The 24,292-nt window shown below is 44.6% G+C and overlaps 1 protein-coding gene across 10 annotated transcripts; it reads left to right on the plus strand.

Annotated features, from left to right (window-relative positions):
• The first annotated feature begins 1,361 nt into the window (after nucleotides 1–1,361).
• Nucleotides 1,362–24,022, plus strand: senp6a (SUMO specific peptidase 6a). Of its 10 annotated transcripts, XM_072702614.1 has the most exons (26): nucleotides 1,971–2,319; nucleotides 3,663–3,684; nucleotides 3,980–4,535; nucleotides 8,435–8,525; nucleotides 8,963–9,026; nucleotides 10,594–10,724; nucleotides 10,957–11,100; nucleotides 11,342–11,362; nucleotides 11,959–12,032; nucleotides 12,657–12,784; nucleotides 13,594–14,005; nucleotides 16,018–16,259; nucleotides 16,749–16,883; nucleotides 17,085–17,118; nucleotides 17,722–17,907; nucleotides 18,092–18,273; nucleotides 18,629–18,756; nucleotides 18,841–18,957; nucleotides 19,060–19,182; nucleotides 19,674–19,766; nucleotides 20,869–21,170; nucleotides 21,529–21,617; nucleotides 21,861–21,952; nucleotides 22,478–22,546; nucleotides 22,894–23,044; nucleotides 23,259–24,022. In XM_072702614.1, the coding sequence occupies exons 5-26, from the start codon at nucleotides 8,979–8,981 to the stop codon at nucleotides 23,457–23,459; spliced, it is 3,102 nt and encodes a 1,033-aa protein (XP_072558715.1). In that variant the 5' UTR covers nucleotides 1,971–2,319; nucleotides 3,663–3,684; nucleotides 3,980–4,535; nucleotides 8,435–8,525; nucleotides 8,963–8,978; the 3' UTR covers nucleotides 23,460–24,022. The 10 variants fall into 10 exon arrangements, with proteins under 10 accessions (XP_072558708.1, XP_072558711.1, XP_072558709.1 ...); XM_072702607.1 differs by lacking the exons at nucleotides 1,971–2,319; nucleotides 3,663–3,684; nucleotides 3,980–4,535 and adding an exon at nucleotides 1,362–1,471; XM_072702610.1 differs by lacking the exons at nucleotides 1,971–2,319; nucleotides 3,663–3,684; nucleotides 3,980–4,535 and adding an exon at nucleotides 1,362–1,471 and having other exon boundaries at nucleotides 12,684–12,784.
• Nucleotides 24,023–24,292: the final 270 nt, after the last annotated feature.

Consider the following 24,292-nt stretch of genomic DNA (forward strand, 5'->3'; position numbering starts at 1 on the left):
AGTAACATACACTTATTATGCTACCTATCAAGTGTTTTTCCCCTGGAATCTGCAAGAGTATCCATGCCCCTGCAATCCCCCTGCAATGCCCCTACAATGCCCCCGTAATGTCCCTGTAATGCCCCTGCAATGCCCCTACAATATCCCTACAATGCCCCCGTAATGTCCCTATAATGCCCCTGTAATGCCCCTACAATATCCCTACAATGTCCCTGTAATGCCCCTGCAATGCCCCTAAAATGCCTCTGCAATGCCCCTACAATACCCCTACAATGTCCCTGCTACCACAGAGCAAGGAAAAAAAAATTGTATGGGCTGCATCTCAGAATTGCAGATATTTGAATATGGTTACCAACTGAAACCTTTATGAGTACTCCGGAGATTTTTTTGACAGCGCTAATTAGAGCATGTGGTGTGGTAGCTCAGTGAACAGCATTGCTACAGTATGCGAGTGTGGTTTCCACCGTGGCCAGGAATATTTCGAGCTCCCTTTCCCGTGTCTGCATGGATTTCCTCCAACAATGCAAAGGTAAACTGATGCCACTGACCTGCCCTATAATGCTGGACTGGCATCCTGAGCAGGTGGTATCCTGCCTTGGGACCTGACGTTCCTAAGATATGTTCAAAACTCAACATCTCCAACTACAGTGTTTCTATACCTTTCCATCCACAAGGCCCAGCTATTTACCATTTACCATGTTGGCGGCCGGGGGGGGGGGGGGGGGGGTAGGGGGTCACCTTTGCATAATTTTGCTAACTGGGGGGTGGTGCAGCTGCTGGTGGTGGGGGGGGTTTCCCGTTGGCAATTTTTTTCAGATCAGGTTTGTGTCCATGCTGTATACTATAGTACTGTACTATAGTATTGTATTACACTTGTATTGGGCTTCATTGTTTTATTTTGTGTGATATTTTATTTATCGTCTTCTTTATTTCTGGTGTTTTTAAGCATGATGAGAGTTATGCCTTGGCACAACAATTGCCCTCGGCATAAATAAAGTTTCACCTCATTTTATCATGGACCAAACCATGTTTCCCTGCCACAATCCTTGCTCTTCACAATGGTTACTCTTCATCCCCCTCAAACACACAATCATATGTCATTTTGAGTCATTTATACCATAAGAATTTTAGACTTAATTTGTTGTCCAAAAATGTGAATAGGAAACTATATTTTTCATGATGATATTATGAAATTATTTGATACTTGTTCTCTAAACATTCTAATTTCAAATAGGGTTTCAGGCTGACTTTTAAAACGAACAGATTTAATCTGAAATTAGTATACGTGTCAAGCTACAGTGAAAACTGGGGGCTTTTAACCGAGAGACTCGACACCTATGAATTCGCTCCTCATGTCAGCATTGGCCCCCAACATATACCCAGTGCATGCTCCGATCCATCGCAAGGGAATGTCGCCACCTGCTGTGTTCGCAACTCCCCGCCGTGAAAGAACGACCCGGTGATATTTTATGTATTAAGAAATCTATAACTATTCTTATCATGCATTATATGCTGAGTTGTATTAATTTGCAACGTGCTTTTTTGTCTAAAACATAAAAAGTTGCAACTGCAAGTGCACCTGTTTATTTAATTACATTTAATAACAGTAGGAGCTGGTAATCTGCATCTAGCGGCATGCATTAAAACACATTTATAACTTTAAAGAATAAAGCCTTGGTTATTTTCAATAAAGACGCTTTTTCAGTAAATGTTGGATTTCCTACAAACTGGCCCCGCGGCCTATGCTTATCGCATCCGGGCGCTTGATTTGAGATGCTTGCAGAGGACGGTATGTTAAGTTGACATTAGTAACCGAGCCGCTGCGTGCTTGATACTTAACAAAACTTAGTCCTAATTCAACAAAACTGGTTGTCATCCACTTTGCACTGAGAGTACTTAACGAAAATGAACGGAGTTTCATTTTCTTACTTTAACTTTACCAACGATCGGTAAGCATGGGAAATGGAGGCGGTAGTAAATCGAACACAATTGCGCTGAGCGCGAGAGTGTCCGCGGTGCGGTGCGCGAGCTGCCAGCCAATGTAACGCTTCCCCCCCGCCGCGCAAATGACACCAATATACGCTCCGTGCATAAGCATCAGGCAGCCCGCAGACTGGCGAATTTAAAATAAGTCTACAGAGGCGGAGGACAACGGGGAGAAGGTGAGAGCGGAGTGTGAGAGGGGGACGCGAATCAGCCGAAGCACGCCGCGGCGCTCCGCGAGAGCAGACATTGCGGACTCGCGCCGCGAGACGCGAGCGGCTCCGTAACGGCGAAATGGAGTAAACATGGCCAGCAGAAGGACTGCTTTCATCGAAGGTAGGCCAGCGACGGCGTGCTGCGGCGGTGCCGGAGAACCGGCTCGAACCCTAGACGTTATTCAGGCGGACACCCTACAGCGCCGTTTACATTTATTAGTGTACAACGCAGGCTAGTTAGCCTAGCCGCCTCATTTGTTGCGGATGACCGGTAGCTAGCCACCGAGCTAGACAACTAGCTATATGCTGTTTAATTTGGCCTAGCCACGGGGCTCTTGTATTTTTGAGGTGCAGCTAACTAACCCTGAGACGTTTTAGCCAGATTCGTGTATATGTGCTCTAAACGCCGCTTTTAAAACCGGGGTTTTGTTTAGTGTTGTAGGTAGCTGGCTAACAATAACATTTGTAGTTGGTCTTCCAGTTTGCTGGGTTGTTCATCCAGTGCAGACGCGGTTTAGGAGGAAACCTAAGCAGCCTTATTAAAATAAACGTGCAAAACTATTGAAATCCGCCAGTAACGTGTGTATGTATATATTCTGGTTTTCATGTTTTGCGTGGTGGCCAAAGCCCAGTCGGCCTATTGAAGTGTTTGATAGGTGATGGAGAAGTGTTCCGTCATGGGGGCAATAATCTGCATGCGTGTGTGCCACCATGTATCTAAGTAGCTACAGACAGTCACTTTAACGTAAAACAATTAAAGACTCATCCTGTTTTATTGATATCCTTAGTTTTATTCGTTTGAAGTAGCCTCTAATCACCCTACATTTGTTCTGTTATACTATAGTCAACAATTAGAGTATTTTAAAACCAATGTCACTGAATTGTCCACACATATTAAATCTAACAAGTTAACAGGATTACATCAGCTGGTATGTGTAGACAGGTCGTATGTTGCATTTTGAAATCTATTTGTATTTAGACAAATATAATGGAAATGAAGCGACGTGTTTTAAAAGGCAGAGCTTGGGGCCGAATTTACACTGGTCACAAATGTGTTTCTGCAGCTAGAAGTGTTGGCTGAGCTTGGTTTTAAGTGGCATGTTGGTGGGGAATGTGACATGTTAGATTATGTGTGTTAGGGTGGGGTGGGATTCTTGCAGTAGAAGCTATGTAGTGAATAGTGGTAGACTGAAATTAAGTGGCATATGTCTTAGAATCGTGAAGGGTGATCTTAATGTGTTTTAGGTACACCATGGGCATCTTTATGAACTGTAATGTTACATCAGGCATAGTGTGATGAGTATCTGAAAGCAGCAAAATGTAAATATGACCATTTCTTGGAAATGTCTCTTGAAAAATGCAGGTGCAGTTTGTCAGGACTAGAGACTGTTCTGTTGACAGGGTGAACAAGTCCTGTGATTTAAAACATGCATGTTGCTTAAAACGTTGTGCTGTATCTTGCAGGTTTCTTGCCAGCAGAGTTGCTGTACGTAAGTGAAGTTGTAGAATTGTAAAAACAAAACTATTTATTAATTTAGATATTAATTGGCTGAAACTTTGCTTAGTTTCTTTTTTGGTGTGAAGCCCTGCAATTACTCAGCAATGTCAGTCTGAGAAATTTAATCATCTGTAATAGTCGACTAGGCTGGACAAGATTTTTTTGAACCTCTCAATAATCAGTTCTAAGTTTTTCTTCCAGCTTTCCTTCTGTTTTATTGGAATATTCAAATATTATTTAAAAAAAATAGACACAAGTCTTATCGATGACTCTGGTCCTCTAGAGTAACCCGTAATCCATCCTGGACTGGGGTTTCTTCAAGGACTGCTGTGGGAGCCCCTGCTGTAGCATTAAGAGAGAGAATACAGGGAGTATCACGAATGAGCAGTCGCCCAGTTCCTTTTACTCATTTTGGATGCTTAATTACCAAATTGGGATTTTAATGCTAATCTGTATGATTCTATGGTCCAAGTGAGTCTCCAGTACTGCATGAATAGTAAACTTAAAAATTCTACTTCTCATAGCATAATAATATTTTCTTTGTTTTGAGGTGAACTAGTTTGTGTCTAATTTTCATTTCTGTTGTGTTTTGGGTTTGACCTTATTTGTCGCCCTCCTGGATTTTGCACACTTGGAGTACTTCCTTGCCACGCTTGTCTTAAAGGCTAGAGGGAGTCTGTGCTTATGACCTGGCAATTATTTTCGGCGTTTCTCTGAACTTGCTATATATATTTTAAGTCGGGTCTGAGAACTGTGCTTCCAATGTCTAAATTGGTTTAAATCCTACTGTTTTTTCCCCTCAAACAAGGCACTTGCATCACTACAGTAAAATTATTCAGGTATTTAAATATCTTACAGATTATGCATTCTATCACTGTTATTCCACAGTTTGGCCAGGATGCTTACAACTGTGCTTTTGCTAATCATTGTTTCATTATTGTAATAAGCATTTAATAATTTCATGCTTATCTTATTGTAGGACATGCCCATCCTCTTTAATAGTTCTTTGGCCCTTATTACTGAAGATATGTTCTGACTTTGTCAGGTTTGTGCTGCCAGATGACTCAAACTAAGATGAGTTGGACCACAACACCATTATAATGCGCAAGTGGATGAAGGGTGTTACAGATGTAATTCTGATTTAATATGTTGAAGCAGCGTCATCCCAGTTCCATGTTTTTTGTAGGTTTAGTATTTACTTCAGCTATCAGGTATTTATGGCCTATAAAACTTGATCAAAATGAGCATGTGAGGGTGAATTGTTGTATCTTCGGGGTGCTTTACTCCATTTATTATATTTGGCATAAATTGCCAGAATGAATTTTGAGTAAGTTAATGTTGACGTTATGGATGTGTAAGTCCCGAGTTTGTTTGCTGAAGTATGAAAGTTGCCTTCATTTTATTGAGCTGAGTTACCTGAAGTTCGGAGCATTAGTATTGAGACTCATGTAGAATCCTTTTGTGGGGGGGGGGGGGGGGCTGGGTGATGCATAAGCTTTGCTTCAGAATTACCTAGATATCCCAAGTGGCTATTTTGGAGAAACTGTGTCAGGAAATACTATATCGTACGGAATTGTTAAAATAAGTCTGCCTTAGTGCCACTGCTTTAGAAACTTGTGCATAATAGTAGCATAGCATGATACAGGGATACAGCAGCACTTAACATGGTGCTGAGTGTCTAAGCGTATTAGAAATTGTCAGGCCTATAAAACTGGCTGTACTCTGAATAAGGGTTTTTGCTAAACACTTGTCGTAGTGTAACCTAATCAGTTTGCTATCTTTTAGTCTAATGCAGCATGTTTGAATGTGATGCTGAATCTGGCACTTATGCCCTTTTTTGTAGCAATGTATCCTGGGAAGGACCCCCCCCCCCCAAGTCCTGTTCCTGTAGGGATAGTTTTGCAGGAATTGATTGCACTTGATTGAGCTAATTATACCAAACTCATTTAGTGCTCCCTTTCTGTTCTGCGGTTAGCTTTTTTAGGGAGATCTCTGAAATATGCTTGTGCTACATCCCAGCAGGGTCAAGAGCAGAACATCTGAGCTTGTGTGTAGAAGAAATGGGTGTGTAACCAGGGAGCCGCACAGAGCGGAAAATGATTTACGGCATGCCTGTCTGCACTGGTCAGCGTTCTGTATGCAGTTCATTGTAGCTGGGTGGGCTCTTATAGAAAAGTGATTTGTAGGTAACATCTTGAATCTGTATCATTTCTTAAAAGCTTGAAAGAAACGGTTTTAAAAATGCTTTCGATGCATTTAATTGTATTATATTACACCTGAATTTTAATTAAAGGAATTTGATTGTTTACTAGCTAATTTTAGGAGTGAGAATCAGGAGAATCAGTTCCCTTTTAGCTATAATGCAGTATGATCACTGTGATAAGGTGCATGGAAAAACCACAAACTCATATGATTGGTTGTGTTACCTTGTGACTTTGCTATTAAGTAGGGGTGGGTGGTACACCAGGATCATAGTTATTACCAGTGTGATTGTGCACTATGATATGGATTTGCACTATACCATTAACACCGTGGTAAGTCAACAGCCCAATTATACAGCAGCCTATTAATAAAAATAAAGCATTTTATTTTCTTCCAAGCTTCAGTTGTAATCTGAATATTTGTTCTCATATATAACCGGTTTTTCTGCGTTTTGTGAATTTCCTGTTAAATTTGGTTGTATCTACAATGACAATATTCTATATTCCATACTCCGATAGAACATTAACAAATTCAAAAACAGATTCCAGGCAGATTTTGTGTAATTATACACATTAAACAATAATAACCTGGTTACATGTGTGTATAGCAGCAAATTAAAAAGTGAAACATTTGCTAGATCGGTTTATCTGTTGCCCACTGCCGTCATGCAGGGTGCATGTAAAAGGCACGACTGCCCAATTAACACGAGAACCACCTTCTCCCAGGTCAGTGAACATCAAACTGCTTTAACCGCCAAGCAAGATGTACTTCAGCGTATGCAACCCCTTTGTTTACACTAATGCGCCATTAGTGTTAATAACGGCAGCATATCTAACACCCTCAACCAAAACGCCGTAATGTTCCTAAGAGAGTGGCTGCTCTGTCCTGAAATCATACAGCTGACAAGTTTTGAAATGCAGTATGGTTTTTATGAAATGTTGGATAAATGGACGTAGTTTATTGGTGATTTAATTTTTTTATAAATCACAACTGTATAAATGACTGTTTTCACACACACACACACACACACACACACACACACACACACACACACACACACAGAAACTCAGGTGAAACATGTGTTTTGACGGTAGTCATCTCTAACCCATCTGGTGCAATGCTTTCAGACTCATGCTCAAGCAGGACATCTTACAGCAAATCTATATGATCCCATTATAAACCTAAAATTAGCGACATCAAAAGTGCTGGTGGTGTTTACAAATCCTACAGGCTATTTACAAGGTAATGAAACTGTTGCGTACATGTAAATGCAGGTGCCTGTGTGTGCAGACTCATCCGGAATTGAAAATCTCACTCCAGTCAGCTGACCAAAGTTGGCAACCCTGTGTTTTTATTGTAAATTACCTGTAAAATCCACTTCTTTCAGCTGAAACAGCTTATCATTCACTTTGTGTTGTTACTCTGACAATTATGCATTGAATATGAGAAAACATTACGTCTGTCACTTGTTACATGTTTTCAAAGATCACCCATACCCAACTGTAATAGTGCTTAAAGTGAACGTATAAAATATATTTTTTAAATTTACATAAATGGACAGGTCATGCTACTCCTCCCAAAGCTTGGAAAAAATTAATACCGTGATATATCATCACCATCCAAAAAGTGAAAAATACCTTGATGATAATTTTAGGTCGTATCACCTGTACTTGTAAGTACCTGGTGTCCAGCAAGTCTGTTTTTATCAAGAGGTGGGGCCAATTTTCATTCAAAATTGCAAATTAGATCACAGTCAAGAATAGAAGCAGAGGGGGTTATTCTCCTGTCCTTTTTTTTGCTTAATGGTAGTAGTTGTACCTTCATTTTCTATTGTTTCTTTGTTTGCCAGATAGAGTGGTGAGTGTAGATTTTTCAGTGTTAATCTAAATGACATCGCTTTGCTGCTCGATAGGGTTTTTTTTCTGCTGCTGCTTCCCTCTTCATTATGAATTTATGAATTTGCCTCCACTGACCGCTGCTAAACTATGGCATCTGCTGTTCTTAGCTGAAGTACTTTTTGACCCAGTACCTGTAAAAACCAAACCTCTATGCATTGTTCAATTAGTTTAGTTTTCAGTTTTGTTTAGTTTTCAGCCATAGGAAGTAGTATAGAATGGCATATATAATCTTGCTTTATAGGTGTTTTTACAAATGCGTGTTTTTAAAGCCTTTGGAAATGGCATGTGTAGAGCTGGGTGCGATACCAGTATTACGTTCTTCTTGTTTGCGATGTTTCCAAACAATCTTGTCACTCTCAGTATACAGTGATGTTTCCAGACAATCTGGGAAAGCCATTGTCCATTAGTGTGAATCACATAATTCCAGCATTATAACTGCAACAAAAATCAGCATAAATAATAGGTTTCCTGGAGCAGAACAGCTGATCTTGGGGAGGGAAACATCTGGATTATATTAAGTGATGCTCAGACCATTCTGTTAAACCATGCAGACTTGATTGCCTTTTTGTGTTAGATGTTCTAATAGCATTTCAGAAATCCATAGCTGTGAACTGATTTCAGTTGTATCTGTATTTAAGCTCTTGAAAAATCGGAGTCGAAGAAAGATGGAGGTTTCAAGGCAAACTGGAGCTTCTCCCTTTCTGATGCCAGTGAGGAACAAGCGAACCAGTAAGCACTTCTGCAAGGGCCATTTCTGCAGAGACCACTGCACCTTTGCTTATTTTTTATGTGGTAGTTCCTGATCACCGATATCTGCATTAGAATGTACAGCTGTTGAATGTGGCCAAGAGGGACCGTAGCATCTGGCAACTTTGCTTTTTCATCTGACTTTTCTGATGTAAATAAGGCCACTTTTGAGATATGGTGCCTTTGGTTGAAACTTGTAGAACCAATTTTAGTTCTTTATTTGTGCATGTTGTGTGTGGCACTCATTCTGCAGTGTAAAACAATTGTAGATCGACATCTGCTTTGTTTTTTACTTGAATGTAGCAGCAAACCTCAGAACTGACTTGGCTGTTAGTACAGAAGTGTACCTGGGTTCTCTTGGGTCGGATCCACTGTGTTCAGCGCCTGACTTGTTTGCTTTTCCCTTCGATGCAACACAGCAGTTCCCGAGTGACCATGGAGGAGGCGGAGGAGCAGCAGGAGGGTGCGGCCGGGGGCAGGCAGGTACGCTTCCTGCTTATTAGGGCTGCGCGGTTTCCGAGACCACATGGCAATACAGGGTGTTCCACCTTAACTTGTGCAACCACTTTATTTAGAAAGTAAGAGTAAATAAAACAACAGAAACATTGAAATCACACTTTTAATGTTACAGGTTATTGTTTATAGTTATGTAACACATGTTATTCAATAATTCCACCCGTTTTTTCAATTACACTTTCCAGCCTATGACGAAAACTCTGGCACGTCTTTCTTACATATGCCTCATCCATTTTGCTCCAAGTTCTGGTGATGGATGCCCTCAGAGCTTGCACTGATGAATGTGGTTTCTTGCAGGCCTCCTGCTCCATGTATGCCCAGATACTATAGTCCAGGGGATTGAGTTGGGAGGCCACATGTCCTTACCCCAGAAGTTGGTCATGTTCTGCTGCAAAAATTCTTGGGTCTTCCATCTGGAAAGGTCCTTTGAATCCAAGGTAGCACATGCTTTGTCAACATCTTGATATAGGCATCAGCATTCACCCTCTCATTTTGTGGAATGAACACAGGCGGACACTTTTTGCCATTGGATGCAACAACCCTTAGTACCATGACTTTGGCAGGGTTTTTTGTCTTGGAAACATGTTTCACACAATCAGGGACATCCTTTACTGCATCTGATGAAATATAACGGTTGTTTCTACGGTTGAGACCCCGATCAACACAAAACAATTTTTCATCACTGAAGAGGATGACTCTGCCAGATGAGTGTTTAACATCATGCAAGAGAAGTTTCGCCCTGTCTACCCTTTTCTTTCTGGAATCTTCAGTTATTAGGTGGGTGCTGGTGATGGCCCTAGAAGTGGCACCAAGGTCTTCTTTCACTATGCGATGCATTGACGTAGTGCTCACACCCACATCCTTTGTCATCTTGCATATTGAGCGCCATGGGTTGGTGTTTATTCGGTTTTTCACCTTCCTAATGACGTCTTTGCTTCGAACACTTCTACGTGAGCCAGTAGACCTTTTCTTCACATCTCCTGACTCTCTGTACAGTGTTTCTGTGTAAGTTTAAGGCACTTGCAATCTGCTTAGGAGATCTCCCGGCACGAGCAAGATCAATGATGGCCTGTCTTTTGGCTTCCATCTTTAAGAATGAGACAGTTAAGGCTAGGCAACCTACTTAAGAGTATTAGTCTGGTAATTGTTTATGTGTTTCAGGTGAAATAGACGACTATACCAAATTAGATTGTTTGCAGGTGTGTGGTTTAAGAGTGCACAAGTTAAGGTGGAACACCCTGTATTTGAAATTTTCGGAAGTCAAATGCAGTGCTCACAGAAAGTCTTGAGATGCTTGCTTAATTCAGTAAAAATATAGCAAATTTTGATTACGCAAATGTAGACATTAGAGTTTACTGCTGAGGACAGAGAGAGCATCACATCAGATTTTTATCAGTCTTTTTTTAATGTGTTACATTGGCATTCAATTGTATACAAGTTCTAATTTTATAGGAATTTCCTCAATACAGACAGCCAGTTGCCACATAATCAAAGTTATCAGATGGAAGCTGGCATGTTTGTTTCTCTCCAAAAGTCTCCTCAGCTGAAGAACTTCACAGTGGGCGAACACTTAAAGACATACGAGCGCAAGCAAACTAACCACTCGCGGCTGCTGAAGGGGAACGGCCTGGGGGTCCACAAGCTAGCAGCTGGAAGGAAGCACAGGTACTACCTTGATGTAATTTTTGAAAGGATGTGGCAAAACAAACCAACTTGTCTGGAGGAGGGAGATTATTCATTCTAGCTGATAATGTGCCTCTGTGTATGGAACATCAAAACCTATTATCGCTTCAGCGAGTTGTGAAAGGGAAATGGAGATCCCAGTGGTGAGAACTGGAGCAGTTGTGTTGTTTTTTTTTGATTGGAGCTTTATCTCCCCTCTTATTTCTTTCCCCAGTGAAAACCCTCATGCCGTAACTCCACCGCCCAATAGAACCAATTATTTTGTTGTCAGTCATACGCCGCCACAAGGGGTCGTCGTTCAGGGGCGGCTGTTCCAGCATGCTAATGCACCTGCTGTTATAGGGAAGACCGTCCAGAGGTAGGAGGCATCGTCGTGGGATCTCGGTGTGTTTATGTTCACGGTGAACTTCAGGATGAGTGTGATTTGCAGCCTGATGTACTTTAGACTTTGGCTAAGCCTCAGTTCTGTGTTTTTATGGAGATTGTTTTCAAGTCTGACGACTCTTTATCAGAGTTGTTCCAGTAAGACTTTTGTTAACAAAAGATCCACTTTGTAAAGTAGCTGGTTTCTTACCATCTACTGTTGTGTCATCCTAAAGCAACTTTGACCTGAAGGAAAGGTGAGCTGGTTGCTGGGTGAATATCTGAGCGCATGCTGGTGTGGAGTCTGTTTCCAGGTGTCCTAGCTCATAATCTGTGTTCCATCTCATGCTTGGGACAGATCATTTCTTGTACAACATGCTTGTCAATTAGAGGCTGGCTTGGCTGCCTTGTCGTCAGTCACAGTCATAGTGATGTTTGGCTGGTTCCTCCCATTCTGCTCTTTTTCCATCTAAACTTCTGGATGCTTTTTGCTATTGCAGTGGTGCTTTTTTGCAACTGTTTTGCACGATGTGTCTTATAATGTCTGTAATCTCCTAGACTGGATGATGATGTCACAAACGGAACTTTAATCTAGCCTTGGATTTATGATAAATTGGCCTTATTTTAAATGCATTATTTGTGTGTTCTGTGATTCTTCCTGGGTAGATTGATTTCACATTTATGACGAGTCTGCAAATAAATAAATATTCATATTCATGTAGTTACAAATGTGTAGAAATGATTTCCTGAACTGAAAAAAATATGCAGCATTTTTATTTATAGAACATGCATATTTTGAATGAGTTTGAATAATATAAAGGAAAGCTGACTTAGAGAATTTTTCCCCTTGCAGAAAAGACTACAATACCCAACAAATCCAAAGAGTGGAGTTAGACAGCATTATACTAACTTGCCCAGAAATCCCAGGTAAGCAAATTTGTCTTGTATTTGTTGTTTCATCTTTGGTACACTAATAGGACGAGAGTGCTGTACATGGTGAGTGTCACCAGCTAACCGCTGAACTGTCAGCTTCTCATATGTGATCAGACAGGAGGACCACCTCTCACTTACATTTACAAAGTGTTTTGCTTTTTGTCAAGAAGGCCTTAATATGTTACCACAAATATGCACAGGAGACTGGAAACGTATACTCTGCAATCGTGGTAATTCTGCACTTAAATCAATAATGGGGCTTTTTGTAATTTCCCCCCTGAAAGGCATCGTCCCCTTTGTCTGAAAGCTGTGTGCCGTCCATATTTTGTGTTAGTGGGGAGAATGTTCACTTGTCATGGAGGTTGTCTGGGAGGAGCAGTTGACAGTCTGTTAGAAACAAGCCCCTGTGGCTTAGGTTGGGGGTCAGCTGGCGGCTTGGGGAGGGTAGGATACGTCTCTATCGCCAATCCGAGGATCTCCGTGAGAGAGCCGGGGGGCAATGAGGCCGTCAGTCCCCAGGGAAGCTGGGGAAGAGGACGTGGTGTGACCTTGAAATGGTGGCGCCGTCGGATCGGGCCTCCTTTCCAGATTGCCGTCCTGTCGGTGGCTGTCGTTTAGGGTCCTGCATTCTGCCCTCTGCTGCAGTGAGCCCAGAGACGGATGTGAAGCGCCGGGTGCAGCAGAACAGGCGGCGGTCCTTTCTGGAGGCCCCAGGGAGCGTCGCCTCGTCAGCCAAGAGGATGGAGGTCAGGAGCCCGCAGGCGGACGGCAGCTCCAGGGGGTCCCGGCACTGCCAGAACCCCACGCGTCAGGCCCGGGGTCACGCCGCTACGGCACGGCTGGGATGCCCCGACAGTCTCTCTGTCACACTCCCATGTGCACGGCCTTCCCCAAACAAAGGGAATTTTGTAGTATGCTAAAGCCTTTCAGAAGAAAACAATCAATCTACCCAGCACCCTGTGTGGTCTCTGTACAGAGAGTGCTTAATATGCGTGCACTGTGTGTAAACCTTTAACCTTTAATAGTGAGGAAGTGGATTATGTGCCTGAGCTTGTATTAGCTCTGTCACCCCCAAGGAAGCCCCTTCCTGTGCAGCACTCCTGTTTTCACATGCGAGAGACACGGCTGCTGCACGCATTTGTTATAACACTTTGTGTAGCAGCTATGCCCATTTTCTCCTCTGTTTTTATTTATTCTTGTTTTCCAAAGTAAAGTCCCAGTTGTTATATCTGACCTGCTTCGTTAGCAGTCACAGTGCCCAGTGCATCACTGAGCTCTCCGCAGTCACGTTCCCTGGTCCCCAATGACCCCTGATTTGATTGTAAGCCACTTTGGCAGGGAGGGGTCATCGTGATATATAGTGCTGCAGTGTAGCTGGCCTTGTCCTGGGGTAGAGGTGTCTTGCACACGTCGTGTATCGGGGTCCCGGTGTCTGGGTGTCTGGCAGTAGAGGGAGCCGGAGGCATGGTGAGGTGTTGAGGGGTGTCAGCTGTGGAGCTAAATGGCTGCTGTGCCGTGTGGGTCAGCACTGACTGACTCTGTCGCATCTCATCAGCCCCAGCCGCTGGATCCTCAGGACTACCTGACCGTGTGCGGCAAGTGCGACAAGCCCAGCGAGGATCATGTGCGATGTCAGAACTGCGGCAACCCCCTGGCTGAGGATACCCCAGCCCCTGCCCCCACCCCCGCGGAGCCCCGTGTCCCCCCCCTGGCCAGGAATCCCATCCGGCCGCAGGCGGCCACGGGACCAAGCAGCCTGGCAGTGAGCAAGAGCTTCTACGGCGCGGCGTCCGGCATGAGGGGGCCGCGGGGCGACGTGGTGATCAGCCCGCCTGTGCGCATCACGCGGGGAAGCCTGCCGCTGGACGGGCGGCCTGCGGGGGCACCAGGGAGCGCCGTCACCTACTCCAAGGCCTGCAGGGGCAAGAGGCAGCTGCCCAGCAAGCAGCACGAGCTGAATGACCCCAGTGAGTCCCGGCGTGAACGTGCGGGGCGGCTCGGGCTCAAGAACGTGCGTAACCCTTATTGTGTGTCCCTGAACGCCTCACTGTGCTGAGCACGGCTGCGGGGGTGTGGGGTTGTGGTGAGCTAATGTCACTATGCTGCTGTCACAGCTAAAAGGTTTGTGCCCAAAAATAACTACACTGTGCCTTTTTCAGCCTCTCTCATTTCTTTGTTTTCATGCGGATCTCCAAAAGGAATTGTTGTTCTTGGAAAAAAAACGTAACAATAGGAATATCTGAATCTGTTCAGAAATGCAAGTTTAATGGCTGAAGTGAAGTTAACGAATCTTCTGTGGATCTAGGGATCTAGGTTTTAACAGCTCTAGACGGCTGGATATTTGGTGACTAGTGCATGGCCTCTAGCGACTAATTGGTTATGATAACAGTGTGCAGGTCGGACTAGGTGAGGTTCTGCTGTAGAATGATTTGGACGTCGTCTTCAACTTGGTGTTAAGGCTCCAGTATAATATTTGGTGTCTACAGACCACAAACACCTGCACGGAAACGGAAATCGCAAACTGCCGGGGGCCCTGCAACTGTACAAACCACAAAAATCTGAATATATTGTTTTATATTAATATTGTGCTGAATTTTCTGTGAAATATAGTAATATTTGAAAATTAGCCATACCATACTGTTGAATATACATTATTTGACCCACTTTTTAATCTGCATGCTTGCATATTTGACAGTTAGATTTCACTACGTCTCCAACGAAAGCTGAGCATTAAAAGGAACTGGAGTAACCCTTAATACAAACAGTGAACATTATGCAATAACCATGCATCAGAAAGTAGCCTCTCACTGCTCTGCAGGGCAATTTTGTGTCTTTTAATCACAAGCTGGTTGTTTCGCGTCTCTATCTTAGCGAGATTGACTTGGCCATTTACTTGCGCTTCAGTCACCCTTATACTGTACTTGCTGCTGTCCTTCGGGTTAGTGGATCTTGTAGAAAGACAGCTAGGCTTTAGCTCAGGAATGGAATGATTGACTTCCTGTAGAATGTTTGACTTCCTGTAGAATGTTTGACTTCCTGTAGAATGTTTGACTTCCTGAGAGTTTCTCCAAGAAACTGCTCTACTCTCTTTTTGTGTGGTTTTCACCAGGCTTTTAAGTCTTTTGTCTGAAGAAGTTTGTCTAACTGCTGACCCATGGTTGTTTTTCTAGGCCCCTTTGTTTCAGTCTGGATCATTTTTGCACCTTCCTCAAAGATCTTGGCAGGACGGTCAATGCAGGGAATCTAGGCCCTTTTCAGGCCTGCCAGTTAACCTAGATGGTTGCATGTTTAACCTGTGGGGGGTAATTTATTCAAATTCTTCAGATCCTCTTATGTTATAAAGACAGTTCAACACAAAAAACATCAAAACACAGAACTGATATGAAAGCAAAGAGCTTCTTGCGCTCCCTCAGTGTTACACATACACCTTTGATATTTATATTATCGATGCCTGTAAATTATAATTATACACTGCTACTTCCAGTTGTTTCGGCCAAGTTCTGTAAGGCAGTAATTGCCGTGCAAGTATTTCTAATATTTGTGTGGATGTTGCAGTATTTTAAACTTTTTTTTTTTTTAATTTTAAAATATGGACATTCACTGTATTGTGGAAGGAGAAATATTTAATTCTTCAGCATATTCTTTGGTAATATGGGTCAAATCTGGCATGCAAAAACTTGAGAAAATATCCTATTTAAAAAAGCCTACTTAAAAGGTTCTACTTTATCATTTATGTATTCAAAGAGCAAAATTGCCAAACTTTGAATCCTCATTTTCAAGCATCTATTTTTCCTCGCAGTAGAATGACACAGATCCCGTAAGCGTGAAAGATGCTGAAAGCCATGCAGCATGTGATGCTCAGCTTTGCTCCAGAGTCCAGCAATCGGCAGATAACTAAAGAGTTTCCCGTTAATGTCTGAGGTCTTTCCCGCTAGTATGAGGTCACACGCTGATGCGAGTCTCATCTGTGCTGTTTCAGTTGTGCTGTCCAGCGATGACGAGGACCAGGATGGAGAAAACAGCAGCACCGGCAGCGTCAGCCGGCTGGACAATGTCTCCCCGCGGCCCGCCGATTCGGCACACTCCTCACCGGCGCCCTGTGGTGGCAGACTGGAGGCCGCCGTCAAAGTCCTTCCAGAACAGGAGGAGCTGAGCTCCAGCTTCTTCATGGATATGGACTCCAGGATCACCCTGCCGAGGAAGAGTCGGATGAAAGACCAAGTATGTAGCAATGGTCATCTGTTGACTGAGTTTTCGTGGTGTGCCCCCCCCGCCATGGATTGCTAAATTACAGGTACACCTTTGTGCTGATGCAGACGGTCTGCTCCACCAGATACTTTCATGTGGCAGCAGCAGAACATAAACAGCGTACACACTAGAGGTTCAGTTCTGTGGGACTTTGCACTAGAAGACATAAACATACTGAGCGTGTGGCTCAGCGACCTAAGCCTCTGTGCCTATGATTGGAAGGTTGCTGGTCAAGCCTGGCTTCAGTAAAATAGCCACGTCTGTGGGCCCTAGAGAAAGGCCCTTAATAGATGCACCCTATTTCCCTCTGTGTGGTTTTGATCTGGTCTCTCCACAACAATGAATCGCTTTCCTTTAACTTGTGTGTCCCCCACCCCCGTGTGGGTGGTGCTCTGCTGGCGGTCGCCAGACCGGCTTGGCAGTGCCGTGAGGCTCTGCTCATCCCCAGCCTTTCCCCTACAGTTCGGGAATGCGGTGGCTGATGATACCACCAACCTCAAGCGGCGGAAGGTCATCAGCAATATGAACAGCATCATCCTGGACTGCCGGAGCGTGCGGCTGGGCTCGCTGCGCCGCATGGTCACCAAGCCTGTCATCGTAAGTCCGCCCCGCGCACGCCTCACCTCCCCCATCGCAGCCTCTGCTGTCGAGGCCGAGACTCTGTTTAGAAAATGAAGGATGTGCCATAATCAGAGGCTTTCGAATCCGAGGGTCTCTATTCTCATGCTTCATATCCATCTGCATTTTCTGCCCCGTGGGACTTGGATCTGAGTGTAAAAACAGTCATTTCCCTTTCAGTTCTCCGTCGACTACATCCAGCTGGAAACTGAAGGTGAGGGATCGGCGGTGCTGCTCTCCCGCAGGCAGACCCGTCGCACCGGGCTCCGTTCTGGCAAAGCTAGGCGCTGGTCACCTCTTGAGTCACAGGGCTGATAACTGAAACTGGTGAAATGCATTTTTTTTTTCGCCTTGGGCTGCATTTGTTTGAAAGTAATCGTGTTTCAAAGTCTTGGTGGGTGGGCAGGTTGAGGGCTTATTGCAGGAGCTTTATGTCTGGCAGTCGGAAGCCTCATGCCGTCTCTGCTCACACAATTACAGCCGTCCTTCGGCAGGGCGCCATAAAGGGGGAAGTTTAGGATTTCCTGAATGATGGACCCGAAAAAATTTGGAACATCATTGGATTGGTCTGGGTTGGGGCCCAGTATGATGAGTTTGTAGCACCATCCTTCAGCTTTGATACATGTGTGTGTGTATTTAGTTACATGATGTAGTTCAGCACAGGCGTGCGCCTGTCTGTATGTGCCGGGGTGGTATACTCTGTGGTATATACATACTGCCCGCTCTATTACAGGGCATTCTGTCACTTTGACAGCCATATACTTTCGGTACATGCAAGCTTAGAGTATAGCTGAACCCTCTTGGTGTCCCGTGGCAGGTCCAGAGCAGGACGTCCTGGAGAAGGTGAGGCTGAGGGCCTCTGAGCTGACCAGCTGCGAGTGGTGCACCGTGCGCAAGCTGCCTGTAATCTTCCTGCAGACCACAGCCAGCGAGTGCCTGCGTCTGCGCAGCCAGCTCAGGATGTCTCGTGGGCGCAGCTTGTGGTACGACTGCAAGAGCACAGGTGTGTGCCTAGGGACCCCCTCCCTCGGGTTTGTGGACCGTTGTGTGTTTTCCCTTGCTTGCTTCTCATCAACATCACCCTGCCGGCGACTCGGTGTTCAAGCCGCGCAGATCAGGTGTGTCTGTGTGTCTAATGAGGTGACAGTTTTAAAGACTTACACTTTGTCGCTTTTGGCTTTGGTCAGATCTGGCTGAGCAGTACATCGTCTTGATCTTCGAGGATGGGCTCTCAGTGCGGGTGGAGGCCATCCTGGAAGAGATTCTTCAGGAGATCGGCAGATCAAACAACTTAAGTGACTTTCCAGCCAAATTGTCATTTGAGGAAGCCAACAAGAGACTAGTCCGGTATAATGGATCAGAAGCAAAGGTGAGTGCACTCATGGGCGTTTCCACGGTGTGTGTGAGTGAACGATGCACTTTGTCACTCAGTGGTGGGAACCCGCTGATGGGTATTTGACATTGCAACAGTGCAGCAATGGTTGGAGTTACAGTGCTTCTGAGTTATCACTAGGGGGCACCATAGGGTTCCAGATTAAAGGCAACGTAGCATACAAAAGCGATGAACTCTCTATCGAGACATGTTCTGCTTTTAAGATGCTATTATGTGTAGCGTGCCTTTTGCCACTGTTTTAGGATATCTTTTTACGATATCTTTTACGAAGAGAATGAGCTGTCCAGGGGTCGGTAGTGCGTTGATGGTGTCTGCCTTCCCTGCCCCATAGCTATCGGAGGACGGTCGTCAAGGAAGGACACGCCAGTCTACACGCCTTCAGCCCTTGTTCGAGGACGATGACGACGAGGCAGAGGACATGTCTGAGCTCCAGCCCACCTTCACGGGACCCGTAGTTAAGTAAGTGACACTGTTGCCCTTCAACCTCTCACTGAGCCTCTGAGGTCAGCCTTTCCTAGAATAACATGTCGTCTTGTCTGTCAGGTTGATGGTTTACCCTCCGGCTCCAGCCAAAGGGGGCATTTCTGTCACTAACGAGGACCTTCACTGTCTCAATGACGGGGAGTTTTTGAATGACGTCATCATTGACTTTTACTTAAAGTAAGTCGTCACCTTTTGTTGTACGACTTTTTGTGCTTCCAGGCGTTTGGAAACTGGAGGAGTCCTTCCCATTGGTATTTGCATATGTGTGTTATTTGTTAGGTATTTGGTCCTTGAGAAGTTAAAGCTAGAAGATGCCCAGCGCAGCCATATATTTAGCTCCTTTTTCTACAAGCGTCTCAACCAGAGAGAGAGAAGGAACGTCCCGGACGCTGCCCACCTGCCGTGAGTCTGCGTTGCCGTCATACGCATGCAGTCTTAATCCCTGACAGTGGAGGGCCAGTGCCAGTGCCACAGTGTCTGTGTTACACTGTACATATATCCTATTATATTTCAATTATCAGATTCAGTTATTCAGTTTTTTTTTTCTTTTTGTCACTTTTTGTCACTTTTTGAAATGGTTACTTTATTTGAATCAGTTGGAACTTTGTCCACAAATTCAAAAGTTGCAAAATTCACGATAATTACTATTACAATTTTTTCTGTAAAATAGATTTAGATTGTGTTTAGGATTTAAAAAAAAAAACAACAACTAAATAATTAAAGAGATTAACTTGCTGTCTTAATCATATTGAACAGACATCTGCATAATTCCTGTCTCAGTATTTGTGTGTGTGTGGTGGGGTGTTTGGCCAATATAAACCAGACCTTCTGTTTCTTTGGTAGCAGAAGAAACTCACACCCCCCCCCCCCCCACCCCCCGATTTTTTTTCCAGAATCCAGAAAAAGAAGCACAACAGGGTGAAGACGTGGACCCGGCATGTGGACCTGTTTCAGAAGGACTTCATCTTTGTCCCCATCAATGAGTCGTAAGTGTCTAGGCTGTCACCTGCATGTTCTACAATTCTCACACAAAAAGAAAATCAGTTGGAAAATCACCTGGTGCCAGTACAATCACTCCGACACGACTCCTGGTCACTAAAATCACCTGGTGCCAGTACAATCACTCCGACACGACTCCTGGTCACTAAAATCACCTGGTGCCAGTACAATCACTCCGACACGACTCCTGGTCACTAAAATCACCTGGTGCCAGTACAATCACTCCGACACGACTCCTGGTCACTAAAATCACCTGGTGCCAGTACAATCACTCCGACACGACTCCTGGTCACTAAAATCACCTGGTGCCAGTACAATCACTCCGACACGACTCCTGGTCACTAAAATCACCTGGTGCCAGTACAATCACTCCGACACGACTCCTGGTCACTAAAATCACCTGGTGCCAGTACAATCACTCCGACACGACTCCTGGTCACTAAAATCGCCTGGTGCCAGTACAATCACTCCGACACGACTCCTGGTCACTAAAATCACCTGGTGCCAGTACAATCACTCCGACACGACTCCTGGTCACTAAAATCACCTGGTGCCAGTACAATCACTCCGACACGACTCCTGGTCACTAAAATCGCCTGGTGCCAGTACAATCACTCCGACACGACTCCTGGTCACTAAAATCGCCTGGTGCCAGTACAATCACTCCGACACGACTCCTGGTCACTAAAATCGCCTGGTGCCAGTACAATCACTCCGACACGACTCCTGGTCACTAAAATCGCCTGGTGCCAGTACAATCACTCCGACACGACTCCTGGTCACTAAAATCACCTGGTGCCAGTACAATCACTCCGACACGACTCCTGGTCACTAATGCTGCTCCTCAAATAAATCTCTTGCCTGTCTTGAAATTGATGCCTTTGCTTTCATGCAAGGTAAATTACAGTAGACTTGCATGGTAGCAGTTGTGCAGTAATGAGGCCCCTCTGCAGCACTGAGCAGCCTGTAAAGTTGCTGGTGTTGCATGGTTCTCGCATCAACATTGCATTTTCTCTGGTGATGGATGCACAACGGGGTCCAGGTGACATGGAAGGAGAATAGCAGGTGACATGATGGTTCTGACTGCAGGGCTCACTGGTACCTGGCTGTGATCTGCTTCCCGGGCCTGGAGAGACAGATTTGCGAGCCCAATCCTCTGTACCAGGGCCCGGGGTCTGTGCCAAGGGCCAGCCCTGTAGACGCCTCGGCAGAGGACGAGCTGCTGCGGGTGTCACCACCTGAAGAGGATGGCCAGCACATTGCAGACGCCTCCTCCGAGAGCGACTCCAGCAGTGATCAGACCAAATGCTCCACAGCGCCCCCCAAAGGTGGTGGACGGGAGCACCGCGCAGGACTTAATGGCCAGAGCAATCCCCAGCCATACTATACCGGTGAGTCGCCCACAACAAAAGTAGAAATCATAAATTTGAAGCAGTCAGAACACAACACCTAGACAGGGATAACTGCAGTCACTTAGATCCAAAATGTATTTTCCTGTCTGTGTAGTCATGTGACCACCTCTGCAAGTTGTTCTAATTATATGCACCTGTGCTCTAAAATAGCTTAGCTGATTTTTTTTTAGAAACAGTTTGGTTAAAGATGTACACAAGAAGGCGTCTTCAGCACTGTTTGCCGACCTTGGGCTGTTGATAAAATCTCCAGATTTGCGTGTGTCCCTGCCAAGATCTGCAGCATTTCTCTTCAGTTTCACTTTGGCATGGCACTGAAAGGCCCTGTTTGTCTCTCTAGATGGCCTGCACCGTATCAGTGTCTGTTATGGAGGCCAGGGAAGAGCTGAGGATGTGTGCACCTTCTCAGACGACCAAAGCTCCAGTCAGGTAGGTGTCCTACACCTTCTCACTGTTATGCAGAGACGGCTGCAGTGAGATGCTTGTCTTCTGGTGTAGATATGGATTTGAATGCAGGCGTCGAATGCATGACATTTAGAAGAATGTAGATTGTTGAGAAAAATCAGTGTTAAGTCAAGGAAGTGTGCTGTCACCTTAGGAAATTTTACGTACAGGATGTTCTTTGTGTGGCAATCTGAAATGTAACTGGAATCTGTCTTTGTCTCTGGAAAGGATGAGTGCAGTGAGGATGGCACTCTGGCGGATGATAGTCTCACTTCCTGTCAGAGCACTGAATGGACCTCCAGAGACACCATCTGTAAACAGTAAGAGGCCGCACTGAACTCTGACCTTGCCTTATCACTAGGAGTACTTACTTCAGCTGTCAGTAGATGGCGCCATATCCACAGTGCCCCTACTGTTTTTGGAAAAGGTTCCTTAGATTATTGCAGCAAAGTTAGTTGCCGAAGATTAATTTCAGTCCCCTGAACCCCCCCTATGTCTTCAATGGTTATTTTTGCTGATTTTATTTTTTTCTATGTAACTATATATAGTATTTATTCTTACCAATATAAAGAACAACAACAAATTGTCATTTTAATAATTGCTAATGTAAATGTCATTTGGTTAATCTTTTTTCTAGTTGAAAACAAACATAATAATAATGTCCTTTTAATAACAAAACAGATTAAAATGTATATTTCAAATGAATTTCTAGATAAAACAGACTGCTGTTTTGCCCTAGGTGTATGCCTTCATGCAGTAACCTTGGATCAACTCTTACGACCATACTGACAAATCAGCAAGAATGTGAAGTGATCTGTGCTTGTTTGTGTCATTCTGATTCCCAGGCCTTGCATCCTTATTATGGACTCCTTGCGTGGTCCAACCAGGTCAACGGTGGTGAAAACTTTACGAGAGTAAATCATTTTTAATCTGCTTCTTTGTTGCTCTGCGTAATCTTTAAGTAGTCATTGGATGAAACGGCGTAGTACCAGCTATGTAATAAACAATGAATAAGCCTTATTTTTACAACTTCATAGTCATCCCGGTTTTCAAGCTGGTTGTATATTTGCCGCACAAGAAATTAAATTTTTTTAAATTTCAGTTAATTACACAACGTACTGCTGAATGCTCTGTATGCAGTCAGCTACATGGTACCCGAGGCTGTATTTATGCGCTTGTCATTGGCTTGTAAACTGTATATACATTCAAAATAAGGCACAGAAAACTGCCATGTTTCATGGCCGCTGTTGTCCTTCTGCAGATACCTGGAGGTAGAGTGGGAGGCTAAGAGGGGAACCCAGAGGAGCTTCGGCAAGGATGTCATGAGAGGATCCAGTCCCCGCGTTCCCCAGCAAGACAACTTCAGCGACTGTGGGGTCTACGTTCTGCAGTATGTGGAGAGCTTCTTTGAGGTGAGGTTCCCATTGGGCTGCTTCTGCCTGTGCTTTTAAGCACTTCAGTGAGATGGTAGACGTTCACTGTGGTCCTGCTGGGAGATCTTTGCTTTTAATTCCCAGAAGGAATCCTGTGCCTCCGGGCTCTTGTAGCTGTGTAAAATCGGCTGTGTGAAACCTGTCTAATGCTGTCCTCAGTCTCACCCTGTTTCAATCGTGCTTTCCAACCCAGAGCCCCATCCCCAGCTTCCATCTGCCCATGAACTTGTCCGAGTGGTTTCCGCAGCAACGAATGAAGACCAAACGTGAGGAAATCAAGGAGCTCATTCTTAAAATTCAGAGCCAGCAGCAATTGGACAAGAAAGGCCAGTGTGCCCCCAGAGACCTGGACCCAGGGGATGTTTCTGACCTGAAGCCCCCCCCGAGCCCCTGAAAGCCAGCACTGCTGCTGTACTGTTATCCTGTCATGGTTCGCCTTGGTCCCGCTCGGCCTGTTTTGGCCCAGACTAGCCCCAGTCACCCGATGGGCCACCCGTGATTCTACGCTGCTGGACTCCCTTATTTCTATTCTATTAAACCGACCTATTCCTTCCGTTAATGACAGAGAACATTTTAAATTTGTATCAAATAAAAAATGTACATATGTTGAGTTCATGCTGCCTTTGTAATTTAGTGTTTGTTTTTTTCCCCTCCCATTCATAACCTTTCAGCTGCTGCGTTACCAGAAGGCTGTTACACTTCTATGGAGCTTGAAGAATTTGTGTGATACACTGTTTCAATGTTCATGCACAAAGCTTTCTCCCCCACCTTTGAGCTATGTGTAAAGTGGATGTTACTTTGTTGAAAATGATCCAGTGGGAGTTTGTTATTCACCTTTTCCAGGTTATTTTTTATTAAGGAAAGTTGCTAGCTGGTGCCTGTTTAAAACGCCTTCTGACCTGTGACCACGTACTTGTGGATAAACCTTGAGTATTAAACAAGTGGAAATGGAGGAAAGACCTGCGCTTTACTTCTTACTATGAAAGATTTAGTGTTTTGTCTATTTTTTTATTTTATTTTTTTTTAAGAGTGGATGCTTAATTGTAATGATCCGTCTGAAGAGATATAACAGGGTTTCATGTCATTCCTTTTGCCAGGGAACAACTTCCCTCACCTGTTTCTTCTAACTTGCTAGTTTGTCAGGTTATCTGGTTAATTATTCACAGAAGAGCACCTCTTCCGCCAGTGCCATCTGCTACCCTGCAATGAAGCCCGGCAGATGGATGG

Source organism: Paramormyrops kingsleyae, chromosome 19 (assembly GCF_048594095.1).
Source record: "Paramormyrops kingsleyae isolate MSU_618 chromosome 19, PKINGS_0.4, whole genome shotgun sequence".
Taxonomy (NCBI): Eukaryota; Metazoa; Chordata; class Actinopteri; order Osteoglossiformes; family Mormyridae; genus Paramormyrops; species Paramormyrops kingsleyae.

Coding starts and splice junctions, on each gene's coding strand:
- senp6a (XM_072702607.1), top strand. CDS start 1,387: ATGCTCCGATCCATCGCAAGGGAATGTCGCCACCTGCTGTGTTCGCAA. Junction 17,908..18,091: donor GTACGACTGCAAGAGCACAG/GTGTGTGCCTAG, acceptor GGCTTTGGTCAG/ATCTGGCTGAGCAGTACATC. Junction 19,183..19,673: donor CCGGACGCTGCCCACCTGCC/GTGAGTCTGCGT, acceptor TTTTTTTTCCAG/AATCCAGAAAAAGAAGCACA.